We start from the raw sequence: 22,926 nt of genomic DNA, 5'->3' as shown, positions 1-22,926 counted from the left end.
GCTCCCCGAGGGGCAGCTTTGAGGGAATCAGGAGGATGGCACCATGCATGTAGCAACTCCACATACTGTATTTTCTGTTGAATGAAGCCAGCCTTGTAGACATTTTCAGCCATTTTAACTTGATGCCAATATTTGCATGATTTCAGAATGTCTCCTTCAATTCTCCCTATGAGGACATTAGCAGCTGGAAAAAAACTGGAGTCTAGACTAGGACAGGTGTGAAAACAGAAGCTACGGTATGTTTGACCTCTCCCAGGAACGGCTCTCTCCTCATTTACTTCTCTACTGGACATGTTCAGGACACTGCTTGGGCCCAGAAATCCCAGTCTTTCCATCCCACTAGTCACAGGGACTCTTGGGACCTTTCCCTAACACGGTTTTTCTCCAATGACTTAAAAGGCTCAGCCCAAATTGTGATTATAACGTAATTCACTTCACCAGTTTAACCACTTAGAGCTTCTGCTCAGCACGTGCTGGCTTGTGTCCACTCAGACGTGGCTAGAATTATAGCCCATTGTCAAGGGAGCTTGAGGATTCCTTGGGCTAAGGTGGCCATGACTCAGATAAAGGTCTAGTTTGTTAGGCTTTCGGAATTACTAGAAATGGCTCACGGTCCCCTAAGGCTCAGGAACCAAAGTGTGGGAATCCCTATTTAAAAGGAACACAAAACATGGCATATACAGTCAATAGAATATTATTCAGCCTTAAAAAGGAAGGAAATTCTGACATATGCCATAACATGGATAAATCTTGAGGACATTATGCTAAGTGGAATAAGTCAGGCACAAAAAGGAGAAAATACTGTACAATTCCACTCATATGAGGGACTTAGTCAAATTCATGGAAAGAGAAAGTAGAAGGGCGGTTGCCAGGGCTTGAGGGGAGTGGAGGAAGGGAGTTATTGTTTAGTGGGTTTAGAGTTTTAGTTTTGCAAGATCAAAGAGTTCTGGAGGGGCCGGCCCAGTGGCACAAGCAGTTGAGTGTGCGTGCTCCACTGCAGCGGCCCGGGGTTCGCTGGGCACACACGGATGCACTGCTTGGCAGGCCATGCTGTGGCGGCATCCCATATAAAGTGGAGGAAGATGGGCATGGATGTTAGCCCAGGGCCAGTCTTCCTCAGCAAAAAGAAAAAAGAGGATTGGCAGATGTTAGCACAGGGCTGATCTCCTCACAAAAAAAAAAAAAAAAAGAGTTCTGGAGATGGATAGTGGTGACAGTTGCAAAAAAATATGAAAGTACTTCATACCACTGACCTGCACATTTAAAAATGGTTAAGATGGTACATTTTATGTTATGTGTATTTCATAACTTTTAAAAATTGGAAAAAAAAAAAGAGAGAAAGGAACAGCTTGAACACTAACATTCTCAGCTATGGTATTAGCATTGTATCATCACAGCCAAAAGTAGCTACATAATAGATGTTGTACATCTTTATGCACAACCTCCAATTTTCCTTCTGCTGAATGAAGCATCTCCTTGCTCTGCCACTGAAAACCAGCATTTTCTTATAAATCTCTAGCTCAAAAACTTGAGTGATTTTCAGCTATCAGTCCACTAGAGACCACTGCTAGGCAGAAGGGACTAACAGGCAGCTCTGTGCAGTGGAGAGAATGTACCCTCACAACCAAATAGCACCCCCAAGTGGCTTCAGCATCTCCCCCAGAGAAAACGAGACTCTGGACAAAGGAGCAGATTTAGCTGTTACTGGGACCATCAACCTGAATATCAGAAAAAAAAATGCCATTATAGATACTATCATCTTTAATTTCTTCCAAATGAAATGGAGACTTTTCCCCCTGAATTTCAATTGAAGATAACCTATTTCATGCAATAAGCAATTCCCAGGATCCAAGGGAATCAGTTTTTCATCATGTTTCCCCAATAATCTGGCATTCGTTAGGATTTAAATGAGCACAGTCACCCATATACTGCCCCAGGAGGTCTTTTTTTAAAGATAACATACTTTCATCATTTAAATTGGGTACTTTGGACCTAAAATTACCTTACAGCCAGGATTTAAGAAAAACATTTGTGAAACTGCTTAACTGTTCTAGGAATTTTTTCTTTAAATAGGCTTACTTTATGAGAAAGATATTTTTTAAGTTATCTGTCTTTTAACTAAGACACCTCTTTGTCATTTCGTGACTCTGCTGGACTCACGTGGGTCCCGTGCTCTTTAGAAATTCTGGCTCAGGGTCTTCGACCCCTGGAGTGTGTGCCTTTGAGCTATTCTTGTTATCTCCCAGGGTCTACCTAGGAAGGTAGACCCAGAAAGGCAGCATAAGCTAAGGGAAACGTCAAAAATTTTTATTTTTGGTTGGAATTATATCAACTCAGTTTAGAAATGCTGGTATCTCACTCTGATTAGAAAGGTCTTTAATTTTCAAAATGAAAACAAAATTTTAGTTGATAAATCCAATTTATCAAATGAATTCTTTCAAAAAAGGTTTAGCAACAAGTGATAAACAGATGGAAACTCCTGGTCTACACTCACATAATTAAGAACAGGGAGAGAAAAGAGACAAAAATATTATCTATGGTTTTAGAGACAAAGAACAGGATGAGCAAACATTTCATCCAAGATTTCTGGTTTATGATTTCTATGACTACTCCCCTGGGTACCAGATGCCTCTGAACACAGATCTGCCTGATGGAGTCATAGGCACACTCCTTAAAAACCGCAGAACACCCTACACGATAATCACCAGGAGTGAAATACCTAGAAGAAAACAAGCCAAGACCAATTACAGTATCTTGGATTTGAATGTCTTACATGGTCACGTGAGGAACTGGCGATCCAACAAAGAAAACAATCTCCACAAGACATGTTTTCTACATATTTACTTGAAAACCTAAAGGCAGACAGACTAAGGTAAGGGCCCTAGCAGTCAGGCATCAGCAATTAGCCTTGGTATAAATGAATTAAAAAGTTTATATAGCCACAGAAAAAAATTGATTCCTTACAATCAATTCTTGTTAAGTTCCCTGTAAAACAGCAAGCTTACAGAAAATTTCTTTCTTATGAACAGAAAATCACTATGCTTTTGGTCCAAGATATGTTGGGTTTTTTTCCTTCTTCTTCAGATGACAGACAGATGGATGTAGCTGAATCTATGAACGAGTGTACTTGCCCCAAATGTGCAACATAAATACAGAAGCGATGAACAGAAGACTCATAACCAATACTGGAACAGGGCCACTGCAAAGAAGAAGAGAAGGGATGCTTACTTTTAGTAACAATACAGCATTATATCTGTAATACCAAAGATTGCCTAGGAGGAAAAGGGGGGGCACCTAAGATTCATCCAAGAATATCCTTTACATCATTTAAAATATTCCCAAATTATTATTGTATTTTGAGGGTGTGGTGATAGCACTGTGGTTATTTAGAAAGGAGGAATCCTTGTCTTTTAGTACAACATACTAATGTATAAATAAAATGATCTGATGTCTTGGAGACACAAGTCTCTCTAATTTCACATATTTGATATTTTCCATAATAAAAAGTAGTAAGAAAAATTTCCCAAATTCTTTAAGTGCAAATGATCCAATTACCAAACTATTAATTAAGATCTATTTAAAGATAATCTTCATTGTCTAACCACAATATACAAGTCATACAAAGATGAATGTCACATTATAAGCTACAGTGTTTTCAAATATATGATCCCATTTGATCAACAAACTCATGACACAGGTGAAACAAACATTAACCTCATTTTATAAATAAGGAGAACTGAGGCTCGGGGAGATTAACTATTACTTGCCTAAGAACACATAGCCAGAATGGAAAAGAGACATTTGAACTCAGGTTTTCTGATTCCACACATAGTGCTTATTGTACTGCTTTAAGGTTCCCGTCTTTAAGGAGCAAACATTTTAGGCAACATGTGCTAAGTCTGATTTATGAGTTTATTATAGGAAGGAAATAGATTTTACTCATCAGTGCTTCCCTAAAGCAAATGTTTTTGAAGTTGGGAATTAGTATATGGACTTTTTAAAGGGAGAACTTGATTTTACACAACCTGTGAATGTCGACTTGAGTGAAACGTTACGGGCCAGCCTTTTTGATTCTCCTTGCCAACACCAGTTTTGGAGAATTCAAGATGTCTCACTTCACCTCCCAGATACAAATGGGGAGGGGACAATGGAAAAGACCCCAGAAAGCTTTATAATCATCAAGGCCGTGGAGTAACCCTGTGGAGCAGCAGGATAACAGAGTCCACTGGTGGACAATAAACAACACACAACGTACATGCCACGCTATTTTGTTCTTCCAAAATGTGTACATTTATAGGAGTCGGCAATTTAAAAGGACACGGGAAGAGATCTTCACCATGTTGCACTTGATCATACGCCCCGACTTAAAGCAACGTTACAGTAACATCAGCCACAGAGCACAGAGCTGGGACAGCTGCTCTCAGAGTCAAAGTGCTGCAGAGTCTGGAAACCACCTCTGTCACTTATTAGCTGTGACTGCAGCCCCGTGACTTACCTGCTCCAAGCCTCAGCTTCCTCATCTGTAAAGTGGGAATAACCACAGTACCTCTCCCATAGGGTTGCTGAGGTATTAAATAGATTAATACACACACAACGCAGGCTTATAGTAGGCTTTCGGGAAATGCTATTATTATCAACCTGAAAAAAAAATTCTAAACTCCTAGGAAGAGCCAACAACAAGCTCTAAGATGCTGCCTGACTGCTCCAGGCTGTGGCTGTGTGGATAAGAATTCCCCACTGTGTCCCTTCACCAAACCTCTCTCTCTGGTGTGATGAGACTGTGGTTCAGGACGCTTCAAGGAACAGCTTCTATCGATTTCTGGGAGGACTCACGCACTAGCAGCCAGCAAGCCCGGCTGCACAACAGCAGAAAGCCCAGGGCAAACCCAAGTCAGACGCGCCCACAGGAGAACAGAGTTTACCACCTTCTTGAGAAGGGTTTAGAACTGTCCCCTGGACACCCTGAAGAGCAAGGGGCTTCAAACTTGCTCTCTGAGATAATCAAAAAAACTACCTCTAGCAAAAACCAAAAGGCTGTCAGAAGCTGCCAACTCACACATCCCCAACCCCAAGAATTACTTCCTAAATACATTCTCACCTTACAAGTTTTCAACTTAACAGAAAAAAAGGAAATCAATCAATAAATAAAACCATGTCTCAAGAATTCTAGGGAAGTCTTCATAAACTAAATTTGCAATCCAAGTTGCTGGTCAAGGTAATTAAACTAATCCAAATAAGTCTGATCTTGTCTCTTTTCTACCAGACAGGCAGTATGGAAAGAGCACGGAATTTAACAGTCAGAACATCTGGTTTCAGCTCTCACTGTTTGTCTTTGACTCGTAACTCTGCCTCTCTGAACCTGAGCTTCTGAACCTGTGGTGCCATGCAAATGAGAGCTGCTGTCATCATGCTAACTCTTCAGCCACTGCGTTTAGTCAGGAAACAGTTCTAAGCAGTGGTGTCCTGGAGCCTATGTGATCAGAAACCTGTGGGATTAGGTCTGCCACACAGTAACGGAAACCACAGAAAATGAAATGAGCAAGCCATGGGGACAGAGGCCCCCTGGATGCCCATTTCCCATCACCTCATGAGCCCTCCCAGGCCTGAGACTTGGAAAGTGATACACCCACTCTCCGGGGTGTACTCACCACTCACCAAAGGCAAGGAGGCCAAAGAACTTTTGGTAACACAGCTGAATGGAGAAACTTCCATTAGGCTGTAACAATATCAGCTTACGTCTCCAGGAGAGCTTTGAAAAATCACCCAATTCCTATTCAAGTGGCTTCTCCTATTTCTCAGTGTGGGACGGGAACACCAAATCAAGAGCAATTTCACCTGACTGAGCAGTTTTCCCTCCAGTTCTCTCTGTCCCCATCATTTATTTTGACATAGCTACATGACGCTCTTCCCTTGCCTTCACTCAATCCATGAAGAGATGTCATTCCAGGCCCTAAACTAATTAGTTGATATATGGGCAAACCAAACCCAGCCCGCCTGGCACAAATGAAGCTCTAGTGTATCGTAAATCTCATCAAAGCAAGCAGCGCTGGTGGCAGAGCGAGTGCTGCCAGACGGCTCTGGGATACGAGACAGAAACACAAGGTCTGCTCCCAACACTTACACTTTGAGCCCAGGTGAATCTTCCGTGTAGAATCGCCACATCCCCCCAGTGCCTGCTGAGGTCGTGCGGCCTGCACTCCTTGTTCCACAGCTGGCATTTTTCCTGCAACAGGAAAATGTTATAAACAGCCTTTTCTTGGAAACCCTTATAACAGCATTATAACATGCTACCATTACATTGCTAAAGAACTGACAAAAAGAAAAATCTTTTTCTTTGTTAGTATCCCCCCTCCAAATTCTTGCTTTTCCTCCACTGATCATGATAACTAACCACCATGAACTGAGTACCTGCCATATGCTAATGCATTCAATAACCCTGAAAAGTGGTTACCACCTCCATTTTATAAATAAGGAAAATGAGGCTCAGAAAAGGTGAAGTGCCTGAGACCAGATAGCCAGCAGGGGCCGAGCTGGGATGTGGACCCAGTTCTGACACCAGAGTCCATCCACTTGCCCACACATACGGGCACCTCATTTGGACAGTGCATTTCAGTTTCTCTTCACACATATTTTTGTGAAGTCAAGTAATAAACCCCTGCTTAAAAATGCCCTGAATATATAATCTCTTATAAGATGACAACCTTAAAATATGTCTTAAAATTACTGTATCTGCTATAAAAGAGACAAAACACATTAAGCTTTACTTGTATACAGGTCCCAAAACAGAGTATACATTTTATAAAAAATTATTTTGTAATCTCTTTTCACTATTTTGATATACTGATCACATACCTGACAGAGAGGTAGGATGTGAAAAAGTACAAGGGGATCAAGGCTTGTGTGATGCAGGCAGCCCTGGCATGCAGAAGTAGCCAAAGAACACTTACGCCATTGAGCAGGAACAGGCCCAGGGAATCCTGTCCCTCCTCTCTGGGAGAATCCCTCAGTCACTGGGAACCCTACCCAGCAACTATCCTCCCACGCAGCACTACTCCACTCCCAGCCCCACCCCAGTGCTAGAGTGGCACAACACGAGAGTAAGAAGTAAGTGGTGAGAGAAGTCATAAGGAATCTTCTTTAGCCCATTTATCACCAACTCAGGAATGCTAGGTGAGAGGAAAGGTAGAAGAGAGAAGGAAAGCCCTGAGCCATCACTGCCCCTCACCATTAACCAGATCCCAGTATACCCTCCCTTAAAATCCCACTCCAAATCTGTGGGCTGCTGATTCTGGATTTTTTAAAAGAGAAGGACATATAGGAAGAAACCAGAAGTGAAAACCCTATCACCATCATCTCTTCTCACTGCCCTTCCAACTCTGGACCTAATTCTCCCCTCACCCTGCCATGGCCTTTATCCCACACTCCGAAGGCAAGAAGCACTGGCCCAGAGCTCAGGGAGCTTGCTCTGCCGCGTGCAGTGGAGGGGTGGAGTCCTGGTTCCGTTCTGGTCCCAGCAAAGACAGCTGTGTTCAGGCTAGAACTCTGCCAGCAATCTGTGTCAAACAACAATTTGGGTCTACTGTATTGCAAAGATTCTATTTCAAACATGTTAATTATGGGCTACGTGGTGGCCTGGGAACTCATAACTCCATTTGTATGACTGTTTCTATAGGAAAACTGATTGTAAACAGCAAACATACTTGTACAGGGATTTAGAGAGTAATTCATACACTTAGAAGAACTTTCACACACAGAGATACACATCATTTTATCTGTGGGACAGGTACGTGAAATCTTCCTCCTTGTTCATAAAAAGGAACTTGAGCTAGACAGTAAGCCCAGTGTAGACACAGTAAGTCACTGCTGAGCCAGGACTAGGACCCACGCACTTTCCACTATTTCCACAACCCCTCTACTCCAGTTCCTGTCTTCAAAGTCTCCTGAAATTACAGGTGCTGTGAAGAGATCAGTCGGGCCTCTTTTAAGATTTCTTACAGCTGCTGGCATATGAGACACAGAAGAGGATTTGAAAATCAGCGCCCCTAGAAATATCAAAAGGTACTCAAAATACCTCCCATTCCTCCACTGGGAAGTAGGTAGAGGTTAACAGAGCCCAATTTAATTTCTTAAATTTCTATTTGGGGTCCATTTTACTCTTTTTTCTGGCCACTGTGTAACTGCCCCCCTCTTCCTATACCTTAACACGACAGTTTTCATAACTGACCTTTCTCGTACTTTGCTCTAACACGACGGCCTTCTGGCTACTCCCTGAAGAAGCCATTCCCACCTTAGAGTCTTTACACATGACCATTCCTTTTGTCCAGTAAGTCTGTGCCTCCCCAGACCACTGCATGATTTGCTCCCTTGCTTCTTTCAGGTCTCTACTCATGTCACCTACTCTGAACACCCCATCCCTACCACTCTCCGTCCCCCACCCAGCTTTATTTTTCTTCACAGCCCTTACTGAATGCATTGAAATTACATTATTTATTTATCTGCCTCGCTTACAGTCTCCCACACTGGAATATAAGGTTCATGAGGTCCTGCCTATCTTGTTCACAGAGATACCCTCAGAGCTGGAATGGTGTCTGGCATGTTCCCTCAATAACTATTTGATGATTATCTTAATATCCCTGGCTATTCCACCGTCTTATCCTGTTTGAACACTGTGTAACGCTTCACAGCTTTACAGTTTACAAGGCATTATTGCTCCCTTTCATCCTCATAGCAATTCCGTTTTATACTTATCAAGCAGAGCAAGGACTTCAACCCCAGCCTGAGGGTAAATCCCATACCATTTCTTCTCCAAGGTACTAACTCTATTAAGCATGGAGAGAGAATGCAAATCTACAAACTACATAATCCAAAGCATTATCTTCAACTTCTTAGACGCTTAGCTTCAACTTTTTCATACAGACTTACAAAGCAGGGATATATTCTTAGACAGACAATACCTATTACATTACACTCATGAAGAGTGCCAAAATTCTAGAAGGGAACACTCAATACATACAACCATGATCTGTCTAGTGACACTAGCCCCAGCCACAGTGGATCCTAAAAGATGACATCAACACCCACAACTTGAAAAGATGCATCTGTCCTCAAATGTTTAAGTTTCTCCATTTCACTTATTTTTTATTTATTAAGTTATTCATTATCATAGTTACATTTGATAAGTATATGACTTCTCTTTTTTTTCTTTAAAAGTTCTCAGATGGCCAAGCTTCCCTACCACAGTATTACCAATTCTCATCAACCAGACCCACTCCCACAGGAACTGTACATATTTTCCACTCCAGCACAAAGAATCTCTGCAATTCAGGGTGGGAATGAGACAGCACTCCAAGCACATGGAACCTAAACCACAGCTTGACACACTGTCCAGCTGGTCCATTCCAGCCTCGCCTTGAACATCTCGGTCACGGGGAACTCACAATCGTTCAGGATAATCTTACCATTTCTGACAGTTCTATTAGAATTTCTTTAAGCTGAAATCAGTCTCATGTAAGTTCAAATCATCAGTTTTAGATCTGCCTATTCTAGCCAACAATAAAAGTCTCATCTCTCTTCACATCATTAAAGATAGTTTTCAGGTTTCCCCCTTCAAGGCTTTTTCCTCTCTAGATAAAACCCCACTAGTTCCTTCAAAAACACCACGACAACAATGTTGCTTGATTCCTTGATTTATTCATCATTTACGTGTTAGGCCTTACAGTAGGATAAAGATGACTTGAGCAGTTTCTGTCCAAGTCTAATGAAGGAGATAAATATGGAAACATAAATGCTATTACAACATTATGAACAAAATGCTTTAGGAACAAAAGGGAAGACTAGTAGCTACTGCTGCTTTCAGAGTCAGGGACCGCCTCAAGAGAAAATAACCACTGAGCTTAATCTGGAGAATAAATAGAAATGGGGGAGGCTGTCTAGTGAGTTCAGAAAACAGAAATAGTTCACTGTTGCTGGATCACAGCACAGATGCAGTTAGGCTGAAAAGACCACCAAGTGCTCTGGTATTCCTTTTTTTTTTTTCTTTTTTTTTTGTGAGGCGATCAGCCCTGAGCTAACATCCGCCAATCCTCCTCTTTTTTTGCTGAGGAAGACGGCCCTGGGCTAACATCTGTGCCTATCTTCCTCCACTTTATATGGGACGCCGCCACAGCATGGTACTTACCAAGCAGTGCGTCGGTGCGCGCCCGGGATCCGAACCAGCGAACCCCGGGCCGCCAAAGCAGAGCGCGCGCACTTAACCGCTTGCGCCACCGGGCCGGCCTCCCTTTTTTGTTTTTTTTAAAGTTCAACAACCGCAAACTAACAGAGAAACCAAGCAGAAGTGTGACAGAATCAGAGCCGAGGATGGACTGGAGTGCAAATGACCTGAAGAGCAGAAAAGTTAGTAGAAAATGCAAAAGTGTAGATGCGAGAAGTTGAGGGCTAAAGTGAGGCAGAAGAAATGGAAAAGGAAAGAACTGATGAGAAGGTTTTCATGTGTAATTTAAAGTCTGGCAAATGACTGGAGATAGAGCATAAGAAAAATCCAAGATGATATTGAAGTTCTGGCTTTGGGTGAACAAGTTTATAGCAGCGCCATATGGAAGTAAACAGATATAACTGGAGGCGGGGAGGGAGCTGGGGTGGAAGGAGAGACTAAGTTTTGTGCCGGACAAGCCATGTTAAATTGGAGTGTGTATGGGACCTCCAGATAGAAATACAAGTGCAGAGTTCAGGTCCAGAAACATCAGTTTAATGACAGTTTTCTCAAAACTGTCTCTGAACCTACTCCACTTTAACTTTCCTTTTTAAAGAGTGGTGCCCAGAACTGAGCAAAACCAAAAAAATGTTGCCTCTCCCTTGAAACACAAAAGACCAAAAACTCTTTAACTCTCCCTCCGGCCGCGTCACCTGCGGCTCATCTTGCCTTTGTGAACCCCATAGCCCGAGGGCTCCTTCTCAGGACCAGCGAATTCTTAGGCCCCACCTCTCCGAGCCCACAACCGAGGAGTTCGAAAGGATCCTTACCTCTGCCGGACCGTGGAGCCCGCCGCCCGGGCGGCCACTGCTTTACTGGGAGAGCGGCCAGAGGATCCCACGTTAGTCCCACTGGGGGTCGGACCAGGCTGCAGAGGGAGACAGAGGGGTGAGCGCCGCCGGCCGGCCCCAGACCCCAGGCCCTGATGGCCGAGACCGCACCTGCACGGGAGGCTGGGGAAAGCGAGGGAGCCACGGAAGGAGGGCACGCCGTCTGGCGGAGTCAGGGCGGCTGGGAGAGGCGGGGACCAAGGAGGGAAGGCTGGGGCCGCCTTACCATGCTGGAGACAGGACAGTGGCAAGGACCTGAAACTGACGGCAGGAAGCGAGGACCCCTCCACCGACCGGCGGCTGGAGAGACGGGCTCAGGCCCCGCCCCCAGGCCTGCTGGCAGGGTCCTCGCTGACTCCAGGGACGCCTGGGTTGTCCCACTATATGCCTGTAGAAATTTTGTTACAGGCGACTTGGTCAGCGGCTGTGTGGGAAGCACAGACCTTCTGTCTCCTTCCTTTGGATCACAGCGTTCTCCCTAGAGTCCAGTCCCTACCAAAGGGAGACTATAACCATGGTCAGACGAGACATTTTCTCCGGCAATTACTAGGCGCCCACAGATTTGCGCTGATGTGGCCTAACAGACGCACGCGTAGCGGGGCGTGGTCGGCCCCCGCGGCCGCCCGCGGAGAGCCGGGGGAAAGAGCATGCGCAGAAGCCCCTGAGGGTGCGGGGCGCCGGTGCGGCTTCCGGGGCTATGGCGGAGAAGCAGGGCCAAGACGAGGACCCGGGTCCCAACCCGTCGGTGCTGTTCCTGCACCCGGACTTGGGCGTAGGCGGCGCCGAGCGGCTGGTGCTGGACGCGGCGCTGGCGCTGCAGGCGCGCGGATGCAGCGTGAAGATCTGGACGGCGCACTACGACCCGGGCCACTGCTTCGCCGAGAGCCGCGAGCTGCCGGTGCGCTGCGCCGGGGACTGGCTGCCGCGCAGCCTGGGCTGGGGCGGCCGCGGCGCCGCCGTGTGCGCCTACCTGCGCATGATCTTCCTGGCGCTCTACGTGCTGTTCCTCGCCGACGTGGAGTTCGACGTGGTCGTGTGCGACCAGGTGAGGCGGCCCCGAGTGCGGCCACGCCCGGCCCCTGCCGCGCCTCCTTTTCTCGCAATGGAGGGTGCACTGCATGACCTCGGATGACCTCTCCCGGTCTGCGATTCGGAGGCATCGGAGCTGATATGGAGAGATCAGAGCTGGGAGTGGGACTATGGTTCTCCAGCTTTAGTGCGGACACATTCAAGTTGCGGATTACTCGGCCCCACCTTCGGGAGTTTTCATCCTGGAGCCCTGAGGTGGGGCCCCGAAATCTGCATTTTCCCCGGATCATCGGGTGATTCTGAAACAGATGGGCCTTTGGGCTCGCTCTGAGAAACACAAGAGTTAGAAGTCAGCGTTCGGTCGCCTTTTATTTCCGAGTGACTTGTATGTCTTCTCTCTTTGCATTATTTCTGTTGACGCTCCTTCCAGGCCACTGCATCCCACTGTCTGTAGCCTTTGCTGCCAGGCCACCCTGCTCGGCAGTGTCATATATTAAAAACACCAAGCTAAACATATCATGTCCCTATTAAAACTGTAATATGGCTCCCCATTATTCTTTGAAGAAAAGTCCAAGTTTTTTAGCTTGGTAAATAATGTCCATCTGATCAAGGCTTTAGCTGTTCTAGACTCTTCTTACATCTTTTTTTCCCCCAATTTATTTTAAAAAGTAATGTTTTCTCAAGACTAAAACATCAAATAGTATAAAAGAATGTAATGTGAAAGTCCGGTCCCACTGCCACTCCCTAAAGAGAGCCCCTCTTAACGGTTTCTCCTGTAGCCTTCCAGAAATTGTGGCGACCCCAGCATATGAGTCTCTGTTCATACATATATCTTCTTACTTGAACTAATTAGGATTATATGACACACCTACTATTGGACAATTTGCTTTTTTTCCACCAAAAATTCCCATTTGGGACATCTTTATATATCAGTGTTAGACATTCTCTTCATAGTAGTGCTGGAAATTCCGCTTTTGCTTGAATGTACCATAATTTATAGGTTCTTCTGTTAAAGGTCACTAACATTGTGACCAGTTTTTTGTAAATAGATCAGTGTTGTAATGAACATCCTTGTACCTTTTTTTTTTTGTACTTCTGCAAGCATGTCCTTTGAGTAAATTCCTAGAAATAAAATTGGTAGGTCAAAGAGTTCATTTTAAATATCAATAGCTGTTGCCAAATTTGCCTTCCAAAGAGGTTGTGTCACTTTACTCTCCCACAGTGTCTGATAGAGCATGTTCATGCTACACATCCTGTGCACGTTGGATGTTATCAACCATTTTAATCTTTGCCAAACTGATAGGTGGAAATGACATCATGTTTGTATTTGTGTTTCTTTGGTTATCATTCCTTAGTTGCTTTTGATCATCCTTGCTTGTGTGAAAGCTATTTCTGGGGCCGGCCCGGTGGCGCAAGCGGTTAAGTGCGCGCGCTCCGCTGTGGCGGCCCGCGGTTCGCTGGTTCGGATCCCGGGCGCGCACCGACGCACTGCTTGGCAAGCCATGCTGTGGCGGCGTCCCATATAAAGTGGAGGAAGATGGGCACAGATGGTAGCCCACGGCCGTCTTCCTCAGCAAAAAAAGAGGAGGATTGGCGGATGTTAGCACAGGGCTGATCTCCTCACAAAAAAAAAAAAAAGAGAAAGCTATTTCTTTTTAAGAAATATGGACATTTACCAAACATCCTGTATGTGTAACTGATCAATAGGCATGAGGTAGCTGAGACTGTAGTGGATAGAGAAAAACTGACTTGGAAGTATGAGACCTGGGTTCAAGTTCCATATTTGCTACTTTCTAACTAAGTGGCTTTGGATAAATCCCTCAATATCCCTAAAGCTCACCTTCTTCGGGTGTTAAGTGAGCTGGAGATTAAGTGACTTGGAAAGAACACAACAGGAAAGTGTCTAGTAACGCCAGCATATAGTTCATGCTCAGTAATGATAATGGTTAACATTTATTGAGTACATACCATGTGCTAAATTCTTAAGCATTTTACATATACCAGTGCATTTAATAATCACAAGAATCATATGGGTTTTTTTGTAGTGGTATTTGCCACCATGTTACAGAAGAGGAAACTGAGGCCCAGAGAGAGGTAGATTACCTGATCATGTGCCACAGCTAGCTAGTCGACCTAGCCTATACTCTAAACTACTATAGTTCATTCATTCAGTTCCTCAGGAGAAGAAAGATCCTAGAGCTGCTCTGTCCAGTGTGGGAGCCACTAGCTACGTGTGGCTATTGTGCACTTGAAATGTGGCTAGTCTGAGATGTGCTGTAAGTGTAAAATACACACCTGATTTTAAAGACTTAATATGGGAAAAAGGAATGTAAAGTATCTCTAACTTTTTTAGTGTTGATTACATTTTGATATAATATTTTAGGTAAAATATATTAAAATTAACGCTAATGCGATTACTAGATTTTTATTTCCATTGGACAGTGCTATTCTGGAGGAAACCACTGGATTTGCAGCTTTAAATGTTTAGCACACATGGAGAAAACGTCTACCAGCCTTCTATACACCAGGCATTGTACTGGGTGAGAGTGTGGCGGACAGAGAGCAGAATCAGACACTGCCCGTGAGGAGCCCACTGACTCACAGGCAGGGTGGGTGTCTGTGATTTGACTTGGTTGAAGTGTAGTTGACGAGTCACTTTATCTGCTGTTGATGTTTGCTTTGGCCAGGTGTCTGCCTGTATCCCAGTGTTCAAACTGGCCAGACGGCGCAAGAAGATCCTCTTCTACTGTCACTTCCCGGATCTGCTTCTCACCAGGAGAGATTCTTTTCTTAAACGCCTGTACAGGGCCCCGATTGACTGGGTAGAGGAATACACCACGGGCATGGCAGACTGCATCGTGGTCAATAGCCAATTCACAGCTGCTGTTTTCAAGGAGACGTTCAAGTCCCTGTCTCACATAAACCCCGATGTCCTCTACCCATCTCTGAATGTCACCAGCTTTGACTCAGCTGTTCCTGAAAAGCTTGATGACCTAGTCCCTGAGGGAAAACAATTCCTGTTTCTCTCCATCAACAGATACGAAAGGAAGAAGAATCTGACTCTGGCCCTGGAAGCCCTGGTACAGCTGCGTGGAAGATTGACATCCCAAGCTTGGGACAAGGTTCATCTGATCATGGCAGGCGGTTATGACGAGAGAGTCCTGGAGAACGTGGAACACTATCAGGAATTGAAGAAAGTGGTCCAGCTGTCTGACCTTGGCCAGTCCGTGACCTTCTTGCGGTCTTGCTCAGACAAACGGAAAATCTCCCTGCTCCGAGGCTGCACGTGTGTGCTCTACACACCGAGCAACGAGCACTTTGGCCTCGTCCCTTTGGAGGCCATGTACATGCAGTGCCCGGTCATCGCTGTTAATTCAGGCGGGCCCTTGGAGTCTGTCATCCACGGCGTCACAGGGTTTCTGTGTGAGCCAGACCCAGTGCACTTCTCAGAAGCAATGGAAAAGTTCATCCATGAACCTTCCTTGAAAGCCACCATGGGACTGGCTGGAAGAGCCAGAGTGAAGGAAAAATTTTCCCCTGAGGCGTTTACAGAACAGCTCTACCAATATGTCACCAAACTGCTGGTATAATCAGATTTTTTTTTAAGGCCTTTGTGCTACATTCATTAATATTTTTGTGGATTGTAGACCGAGTTTTGAAACCAAAAAAAAAACCTAGAATCTAGTGCAGAAGAGATTTAAAAGAAAAATACACTTGAATCTTGAACCTGAGCCACCTTCCTATAACCACACTCCCTGTCTACTTTTTCAGAAAAATAGTGTCTTTTGTGCTGTAATAATTCTGAGTCTTACCAGTGTTGATTAAAATATAAATATGGTACAATTCCACATTCATCAGAATAATTATATTTTCTCTAGATTATTGTTGCTCTGCCTATACCTTTTGAGTGATAGCGTGCCTTAATTGTTTTAATAATTTAAGTGTGTCATCAGCAAGGTTGATTATTTGGCTTCACAATGAGTACAGGGTCCCTGCAGTTCCCAGAATCAATCCACCTGCGTGTTCACTGTCCTCTGTTAGGAGATTTTTGTTAGTTGTAACTTTGTCTGAATCCATAGCAAGAATGATCTGTATGTTTTTACAAACATGATTTATTGTGTTTTTGCACACTGAGACACAACAATAAAAGATGTTTATCATAGGAAGAGACAAAATTTTAGATTTTGGCCTCCATGACCTATTTTGGTATTGTTAGGAACGTACACAGCCAAACCTGAAGTCAGAAACTAGAATAAACTGAATTTTGAAATGTAGCGGGAGTATTGTCGCGCATGTGGTGTGCATCATTTAGGGTTTGTTTTTTAATGTCATCTGTGTCATCAGCTCCGTTAATTTTGTGTTGTATTGAGTAAGCTCCTGCAGGGTGTAAGACACACATGCTCGGTATCCTTCAAGGCCTGCCTCAGTGCCCCTGCTGGGAAGCGTTCCTTGACCCTCCACCCACCTCCCAAACCGGAAGGGACCCTCCCCTGTCACATACTCCAGCCCTTTCCTGGCACTGGCCAGTCTTAGGTTCTTTATTTACTGTTGGTCTAAGTACAAATAAACATAAAGCACTTTTCAACATACCTTTAAAGCTAAATTCATCTTTTAAAAATAGCAAAGATCACTAGCCAAAGACTCCACGTTAATCAGCTCTAAGAGCACAGACCAGAGAGTCTAACAGCCTGTGTGACCTTGGGCAGATTACTTCATCTCTGCTTCAGATTCCTCATCTGTGAAGTGGGATAACTGTCCCACTCTGCTTTCCTCATAGGGTGGTTATGATGGATGACCCTCATATATGTAAACAGTACTTGCCACGTAGTATGGGCTATATAAATGCAGCTATTTAGCAATTTGGGGATATTGAAAATTACTGTAGAAGTTCTGCGTGGGTCCATACTGCAGTACGATATTGTTCTTTTGGGGTTCTTTAAAGGATGAAATTTCAGGTTGTAATTTATCACGTTAGTCTGTATCACAGGAGTGCTTTAATGAAATGAAAATACCAAAAAGGAGTTCATTAAAATGAGATTGTCAAATATATTGAGTCTTTTTATGGAATGAAAAGTTGAGTTGAGTTCTCTCTTCTTTGGCATTGTGAAAGCTTACCATCTAGTAAAGTAGGTCATCCCCGTTAGTGGCTTGGTGCATGTGTTTCTCAGGGAACTGCAGCGTTTCCAGAAAGGCCTGGTGGCGCTGACCACTGGGTTTAGGACAAACAGACTCAGTCATGCTCTGATCCATGATTGGTGCTTACCGTTTCCAAGCACAAAAGCTTCTGCCCATTTGACTATTTTTATGCAGATCCTTCCAAAATGGACTACATGGGTTCACGGGCCTTAAGTTTAACTTCCCTTCATTGTCTTAAGCCCCAGCAGGGGACATTAAGACCACAAACCTGGGAGGGATGCAGAGCCCTGCCTGCCATGAGCTTCTAGCCTCTGATGCATTAACTCTTGGCTCCAGGACCTAGAATGGAGCTTTATGCATAGGAGGTGTTCGCAGCTTCCAAAACTAAGCTGAAGTTAGGGAAAATAGAAGCATGGAACACCAAAGTGAATTGTCCAAGGCCTTATCAATAGTAATGCTTCTGGCACTTACTGTGTGCCCGCATGATACGAGGTGCATAGTAGACAACTCATTGCATGAGGTGTAGGTATTCTCTCCTCTGTAGATGAGTGTGGTTAAGCGACTTGCCTATGTCACACAGCCTGGAGAGATGGGCAGACTCAAGGCTCTCTGGTTCCCAAGTCCGGCCACTCTACCGCTCTTCAGTCTGCCTCCGCCCTAACCAGGCTCCTTGTGTGGCATTTCTTCAGTGAAACCCTCTGCACCTGCGGTTGCACCTGCTCAGGGCCTCAGGTTTAGGAAGGCTTTGCAATCTTGTGAGGTGGGTGTATTATCCCCCATTTTATACATAAAGAAAGAAGCTCAGAGAGATGAAAGACTTTCCCAAGGGCACACAGTTGAAAAGTGACTGACCAGGATTCAACCCCAGGTTACCTGATCCATCCAGGTCTCTGCACAGACCAGAATTTCTCAGCCTGTGCCCTCTGATGACCCTCGATATCGCCCGTCCTTCAATACTTTATGAAATTCAAAATAAGTACAGCATTCTGAGTCATATCAGAGCTAGGGGACAGGATGCTCTTCTATCTTCAAATCAGTCCTCTGCCCCTAAAGGAGCTGCTGATATCCCACACCCACCCCATTGCTCTATCCCTACCCCGTGAGAATCACCGCGCTGAGCCCGTGCTGACTGCCCTCCCTGTGGTAGACGGTGGGTCACTCAGAGTCCTAGTGGAGTTATCAGGGTCGTTTACCTGCACAAAGCAGAAATTCAAGCTAGTTTAACTTAAAAGGTTTTAAGAATTGGTTGTTTGAAAGAACCAAGCTAGAAAAGACAGTCACGGCCCACCAGCGACGGGTGAACTGGAGACGAAAGCTCCTCATGCAGTCTCCCTCAAGAAGGTCGCTGTTTTCCTGTGTCTGCTGGCTCACCTCTGCACGTGGGTGCAACCCCTGACCCTTCATACCTTCCATCGATGCAGATGGAATTCTGTTAGGTGCAATTCTACACGCACACACACACAACACGAGATGGGCATGGGGGTAGTGAGGGGGGAGTCATGTTGTACATAGAAAAGAGATCCACCCACTCAGCTAAGGGGGAGTGCTATTGCCATTCATCCTGTTTGAAAATGACCCAATGACTAGACTATGGAACCCCTATCGGGACAGCCTTTAGAGTTTGCGAAGCTCTATCCAGGTTTTCTCATTTGCTCTTCACAGCATCGTTCCAGGTAATGATTGTAGCCATGTTTACAGTGGGAAAGCTGAGGGTTACAGCCAGGAAACCCTGGAGCTGTAATTCAAACCCAGGTCTGTCCGACTCCAGGTCAACAGTTCTTTCAGTTGTACTGCAGATGGCTCTTCAGTAAATGCCTCACCACCTTCTAACCTGCCCAATAGGCCAGTTCCACTTCCACTATCTTGTTCTGCCTCGTCTCCTTCCATAAAGAAAATAAGGCATCTGACCACTTCACTGCCCTGCTTTCTGCTCATGCCCCATCTCTGTTCACGACAGTCAGCCCTTCTCTGTCGCCTCTGCCAGTATTACTAACGTCCTGTGACCTCCTTTCTCTGCATTTCCAACTCCCAGAATCAAATCCACTGAGAGCTGACTAGGACCCCAGAGGGGGTCCTATTTTGCTCTTACACAGATGGGAAAACTGGGGCCCAAAAATAGAAAGGGACCTGCCTGAGGTCACACAGAGGGAGAGTTGCAGCCTGCCTCTAACTTCTTTCTGGACCCCCTCACACCACCTCCACTTGTATCAAAAACTCCTTATCTCCTGCCACTGCCTTTGAACTCCTTACTCCATTCCTAACCTCAGCTCCCTGCAGCTCTGTCCCCAACAGCCTGTGAGGTTGCCACCATCCAGACACCAGTGTCCTCATGCCTGCTGGCTGAGGGGTGTGGAGGTTTCCCAATGACAGCAATCCCAACCTGTCCTCTTGATTAAACAGCAACCCTTGGGAGGGACTTTACCATGCTGACTCCTGAGCCCAGGGGCTGCTGGAGCCAGTGCTCTGTTCTTGTCAAGAGGACTGGGGGTTGCGTGGGGCTCGCAGTAAGGGTGAACTGGCCTTGTGACCCAGAATTATGCCCACGAACAAATGCTGAAATATCTTGTAGGAAACACTATCACTAGGCCAGCCACTGACGTCATCTGAGACAAATATAGTCTAGAAAAGTCTCTCGAGGTTGTGTGTATGTGCGTGTGTCTGTGTGTGTTGGGATTTTGTAAGGGGCACAGGTGTAGCACAGGTGTGTTTTACCTTTGTAACCTGCCACTCACCCAAGACGTTGACAGGCAGAATTAGAACAGATGGCTAAGATGATGAAGTCAGACTGGACTTTGTTTTTCTGTGTTCCTTAACCTAGAATTCCAGGGTTCCACAGCTATTGAGCAGGTGTCCTGATGATGATAATCCTAAAGTCTACATTTTCTTTTCTGTAAAATGGGTGTAATCAGATCTAAGTAATTCACCCCACAGGGTGGTTGTGAAGAACGGACAAATAAAAGAGTGAGTGAGAGAGACTGAATTGGTATATGAATGAGTGAGATGAAGGACGTGAAGCTGATTTGTCAACTGTAGAGTGTCATGAACTTGTTAGGGATGAAGGCCATCTTTCACAGGTCTGCATGAATTGCCCCAGTCTGCTGCCACCCCAGTAAGAGGAGCATTGGAAGTCAGCCTACGCCAGGGAAAGTCGTGGGGAAATGGATAGATGGTTTCAACAACCCCTGCAAAGAGTATTTCCCTCTCAGTTTGTGGAATGCTCAACTCAATATCAAGAGGTTTCCCAACAGTCAAGACAGCGTGGTACTGAAGTAAGGACAGACAAATAAATCAATCCAACAGAAGAGAGTTCTAAAATAGGTCTGCACACATGCAGTCAATTGATTTTTGCCAAAGGTGCCAAGGTAATTCAGTAGGGAAAAGATCGTCTTCTCAAGAAATGGTGCTGAAAATTGGATATCTGTATGGAAAAAAAGTGAACCTCAACCTCTACCTCACACCATATACAAAAATGAACTTGAAGTTGATCATGGGCCTAAACATAGAAGCTAGGCTGCAGAAATTAGAGAGGAAACAGAGGAAAAGCTCCACAACCATGGGGGAGGCAAAGATCTCTCAGACAGGACGCAAAAAGCACAAAGCATGAAGGGAAAAAATTGATAAGCTGAATTTCATCAAAATTAGAAACTGTTCTTCAGAGGACATTGACTTAAAAAATATTTAAAAATGAGCCACACACTGGGAGAAAATATTCCTAATTAATATATCTGATAAAGACCTGCATCCAGGGTATATGAAGAAGACTTACAACTCAGTAGCAAGAGGACAAAAAAACCACATTTTTTAAATAGGCAAAAGATCTGAATGGCCACTTCACAGAAGATATACGAATGGCCAGTAAGCACATGATAAGATGCTCAACATCATTGGTCATCAAGGAAATGCAAACTAAAACCACAGTGAACATAGGCATGCAGATATCTTTCCAAATTAGTGTTTTCTTGTTACACCTGAAATGTATATAATGTTATAAACAAATACCACCTCAATTAAAAAAAAAAAACAATGAGATACGAGTACAGATCGATAAAATTAAAGACTCACAGTATAAATGTTGGTGAGAATGTGGGGCACCTGGAGTTCTCACGCCTTGCTGCCGGGAACGTAAAATGGTACATACTCTTTGGAAAACAGTTTGACAGTTTTTTATAAAGTTAAACATGACACCTACCGTATGACTCAGCAATTCCACTTCTAGGTATTTTGCTTAGAATAAGTGAAAACATATATCTAAACAAAGACTTACTCAAATATTCAGAGCAGTTTTATTCATTAATAGTCAAAAACTGAAAACAATCCAAGTGTCCATCAGCAGGTGAATGGATAAACAAGTTCTGGTACGTTCCTGCAATTGAGCACTTCTCAGTGATAAGAAGGAATGAACTCCTGATAAGCACAAGGACATGGATGAATCTCAAAAACAAGTGAAAGGAGTCAGGCACGAAAGAGTTCGTACTGCATGATTCCATGGATATGAAACTTCACAGAGAAGAAGAAACAAAGCTAATCTGTCGTGACGGAAAGCAGCTCGCTGTGTGCCTGAGGCCCAGGGTGTGAGAGAGACTGACAAGGAAAGGGCAAAAAGGAACTTTCTAGGATGATGGAAATGTCCTATATCTTCATTATGGTCATAAGGGTGTGTAAATTTGTCAGAACTAATGAAATAGATGCTTAAAATCAGTGCTTGTTATTATTTGTAAATTACACCTCATAAAGTTGTTTTTTTTAAAAAAAGCACATGTGATATAGTCCCATTTTTATAGGAAAGAAAAGATTTTCTAAATGAATAAATGTGAGGGTATATATGTATATGTAATTATAAAAGTTTCTAATAGAATATACCCCAAGGTGGTGACATTGGTTGTCCCCAGGGGGGTGTGATTATCAGTATGCATTAAATTTTTCTTTTGTTTGCTTATATTTTCTGATATTCCATAAACTGATTTTTTCATTAAAAAAAGAAATTTGAACATAAAGTATAAAATAATCCTATTGGTCATTTATGTTTTCACAACATATTTTTAAACACTTGTGTTTCCAACTATTGCCCTATTTGGGATGTATAGTTTGTTCTAATTAATCCCTTATTATTGTATATTATGATTTCTCCAACTTTTTGCTACTACAAGCAGCCTAGAGGAAAAATAATTGACTTTAAATTCTAAAAGCAAATATTTAAAATTTTGAAAAAGCAAATTTAAAAAGCAAAAACAGAAAAAATCAGAAAAAGGTAGACATATGAAAAGGTTGCAAAACTGCCTAGCAGTACACCAAAAAAATAGCAATTAAAAAAAAAATCTCTGATGATGTTTATTTTCAGACCAAATCACCATGTTGACCAGCTTGCTTTCAGCCAAATTGTATGCTCCCTTTGCATTGTGGAGCCTGCAAACCTAAGACTTCAGTTCCATAGAGTGATACAGTATCATATGTCTGGACATATGTACTACTATTGAAAAATTTTAACAAGGCGATTGTATTAGTCAAGACTCTTTTGGTTGCAAGTGACAGAAACCCAACTCTAGCTTAGCCAGAAAAGGGACATTTTTAGGAAGCTACAGGGATAGATCATTTGAGGAAAAGTCACACAACTGAACCAGGGGAAATGCAGGGATGTCGCTAGGCTTGAGGTTCAAATGGAACCAGGAATCCAAATGCCAT

General features: G+C 44.0%; 2 protein-coding genes across 2 annotated transcripts; one reads left to right on the top strand and one right to left on the bottom strand.

Annotated features, from left to right (window-relative positions):
• Positions 1-2,286: 2,286 nt before the first annotated feature.
• Positions 2,287-11,788, bottom strand: SEC61B (SEC61 translocon subunit beta). Its single transcript, XM_058523640.1, has 4 exons — positions 11,309-11,788; positions 11,023-11,120; positions 6,122-6,223; positions 2,287-3,199 (listed from the first exon to the last, which is right to left on the bottom strand). Exons 1-4 carry the CDS (start codon positions 11,309-11,311, stop codon positions 3,112-3,114), a joined length of 291 nt encoding a protein of 96 aa, XP_058379623.1. The 5' UTR covers positions 11,312-11,788; the 3' UTR covers positions 2,287-3,111.
• ALG2 (ALG2 alpha-1,3/1,6-mannosyltransferase) lies at positions 11,734-16,385 on the top strand. The gene is made up of 2 exons (XM_058523639.1): positions 11,734-12,127; positions 14,799-16,385. The coding sequence occupies exons 1-2, from the start codon at positions 11,780-11,782 to the stop codon at positions 15,699-15,701; spliced, it is 1,251 nt and encodes a 416-aa protein (XP_058379622.1). The 5' UTR covers positions 11,734-11,779; the 3' UTR covers positions 15,702-16,385.
• The last annotated feature ends 6,541 nt before the right edge of the window (positions 16,386-22,926 follow it).

This window comes from Diceros bicornis, chromosome 28 (assembly GCF_020826845.1).
Source record: "Diceros bicornis minor isolate mBicDic1 chromosome 28, mDicBic1.mat.cur, whole genome shotgun sequence".
NCBI lineage: Eukaryota > Metazoa > Chordata > Mammalia > Perissodactyla > Rhinocerotidae > Diceros > Diceros bicornis.
Note: the sequence above shows the minus strand (reverse complement) of the source record. Positions and strands in the feature narration are given on the sequence as shown.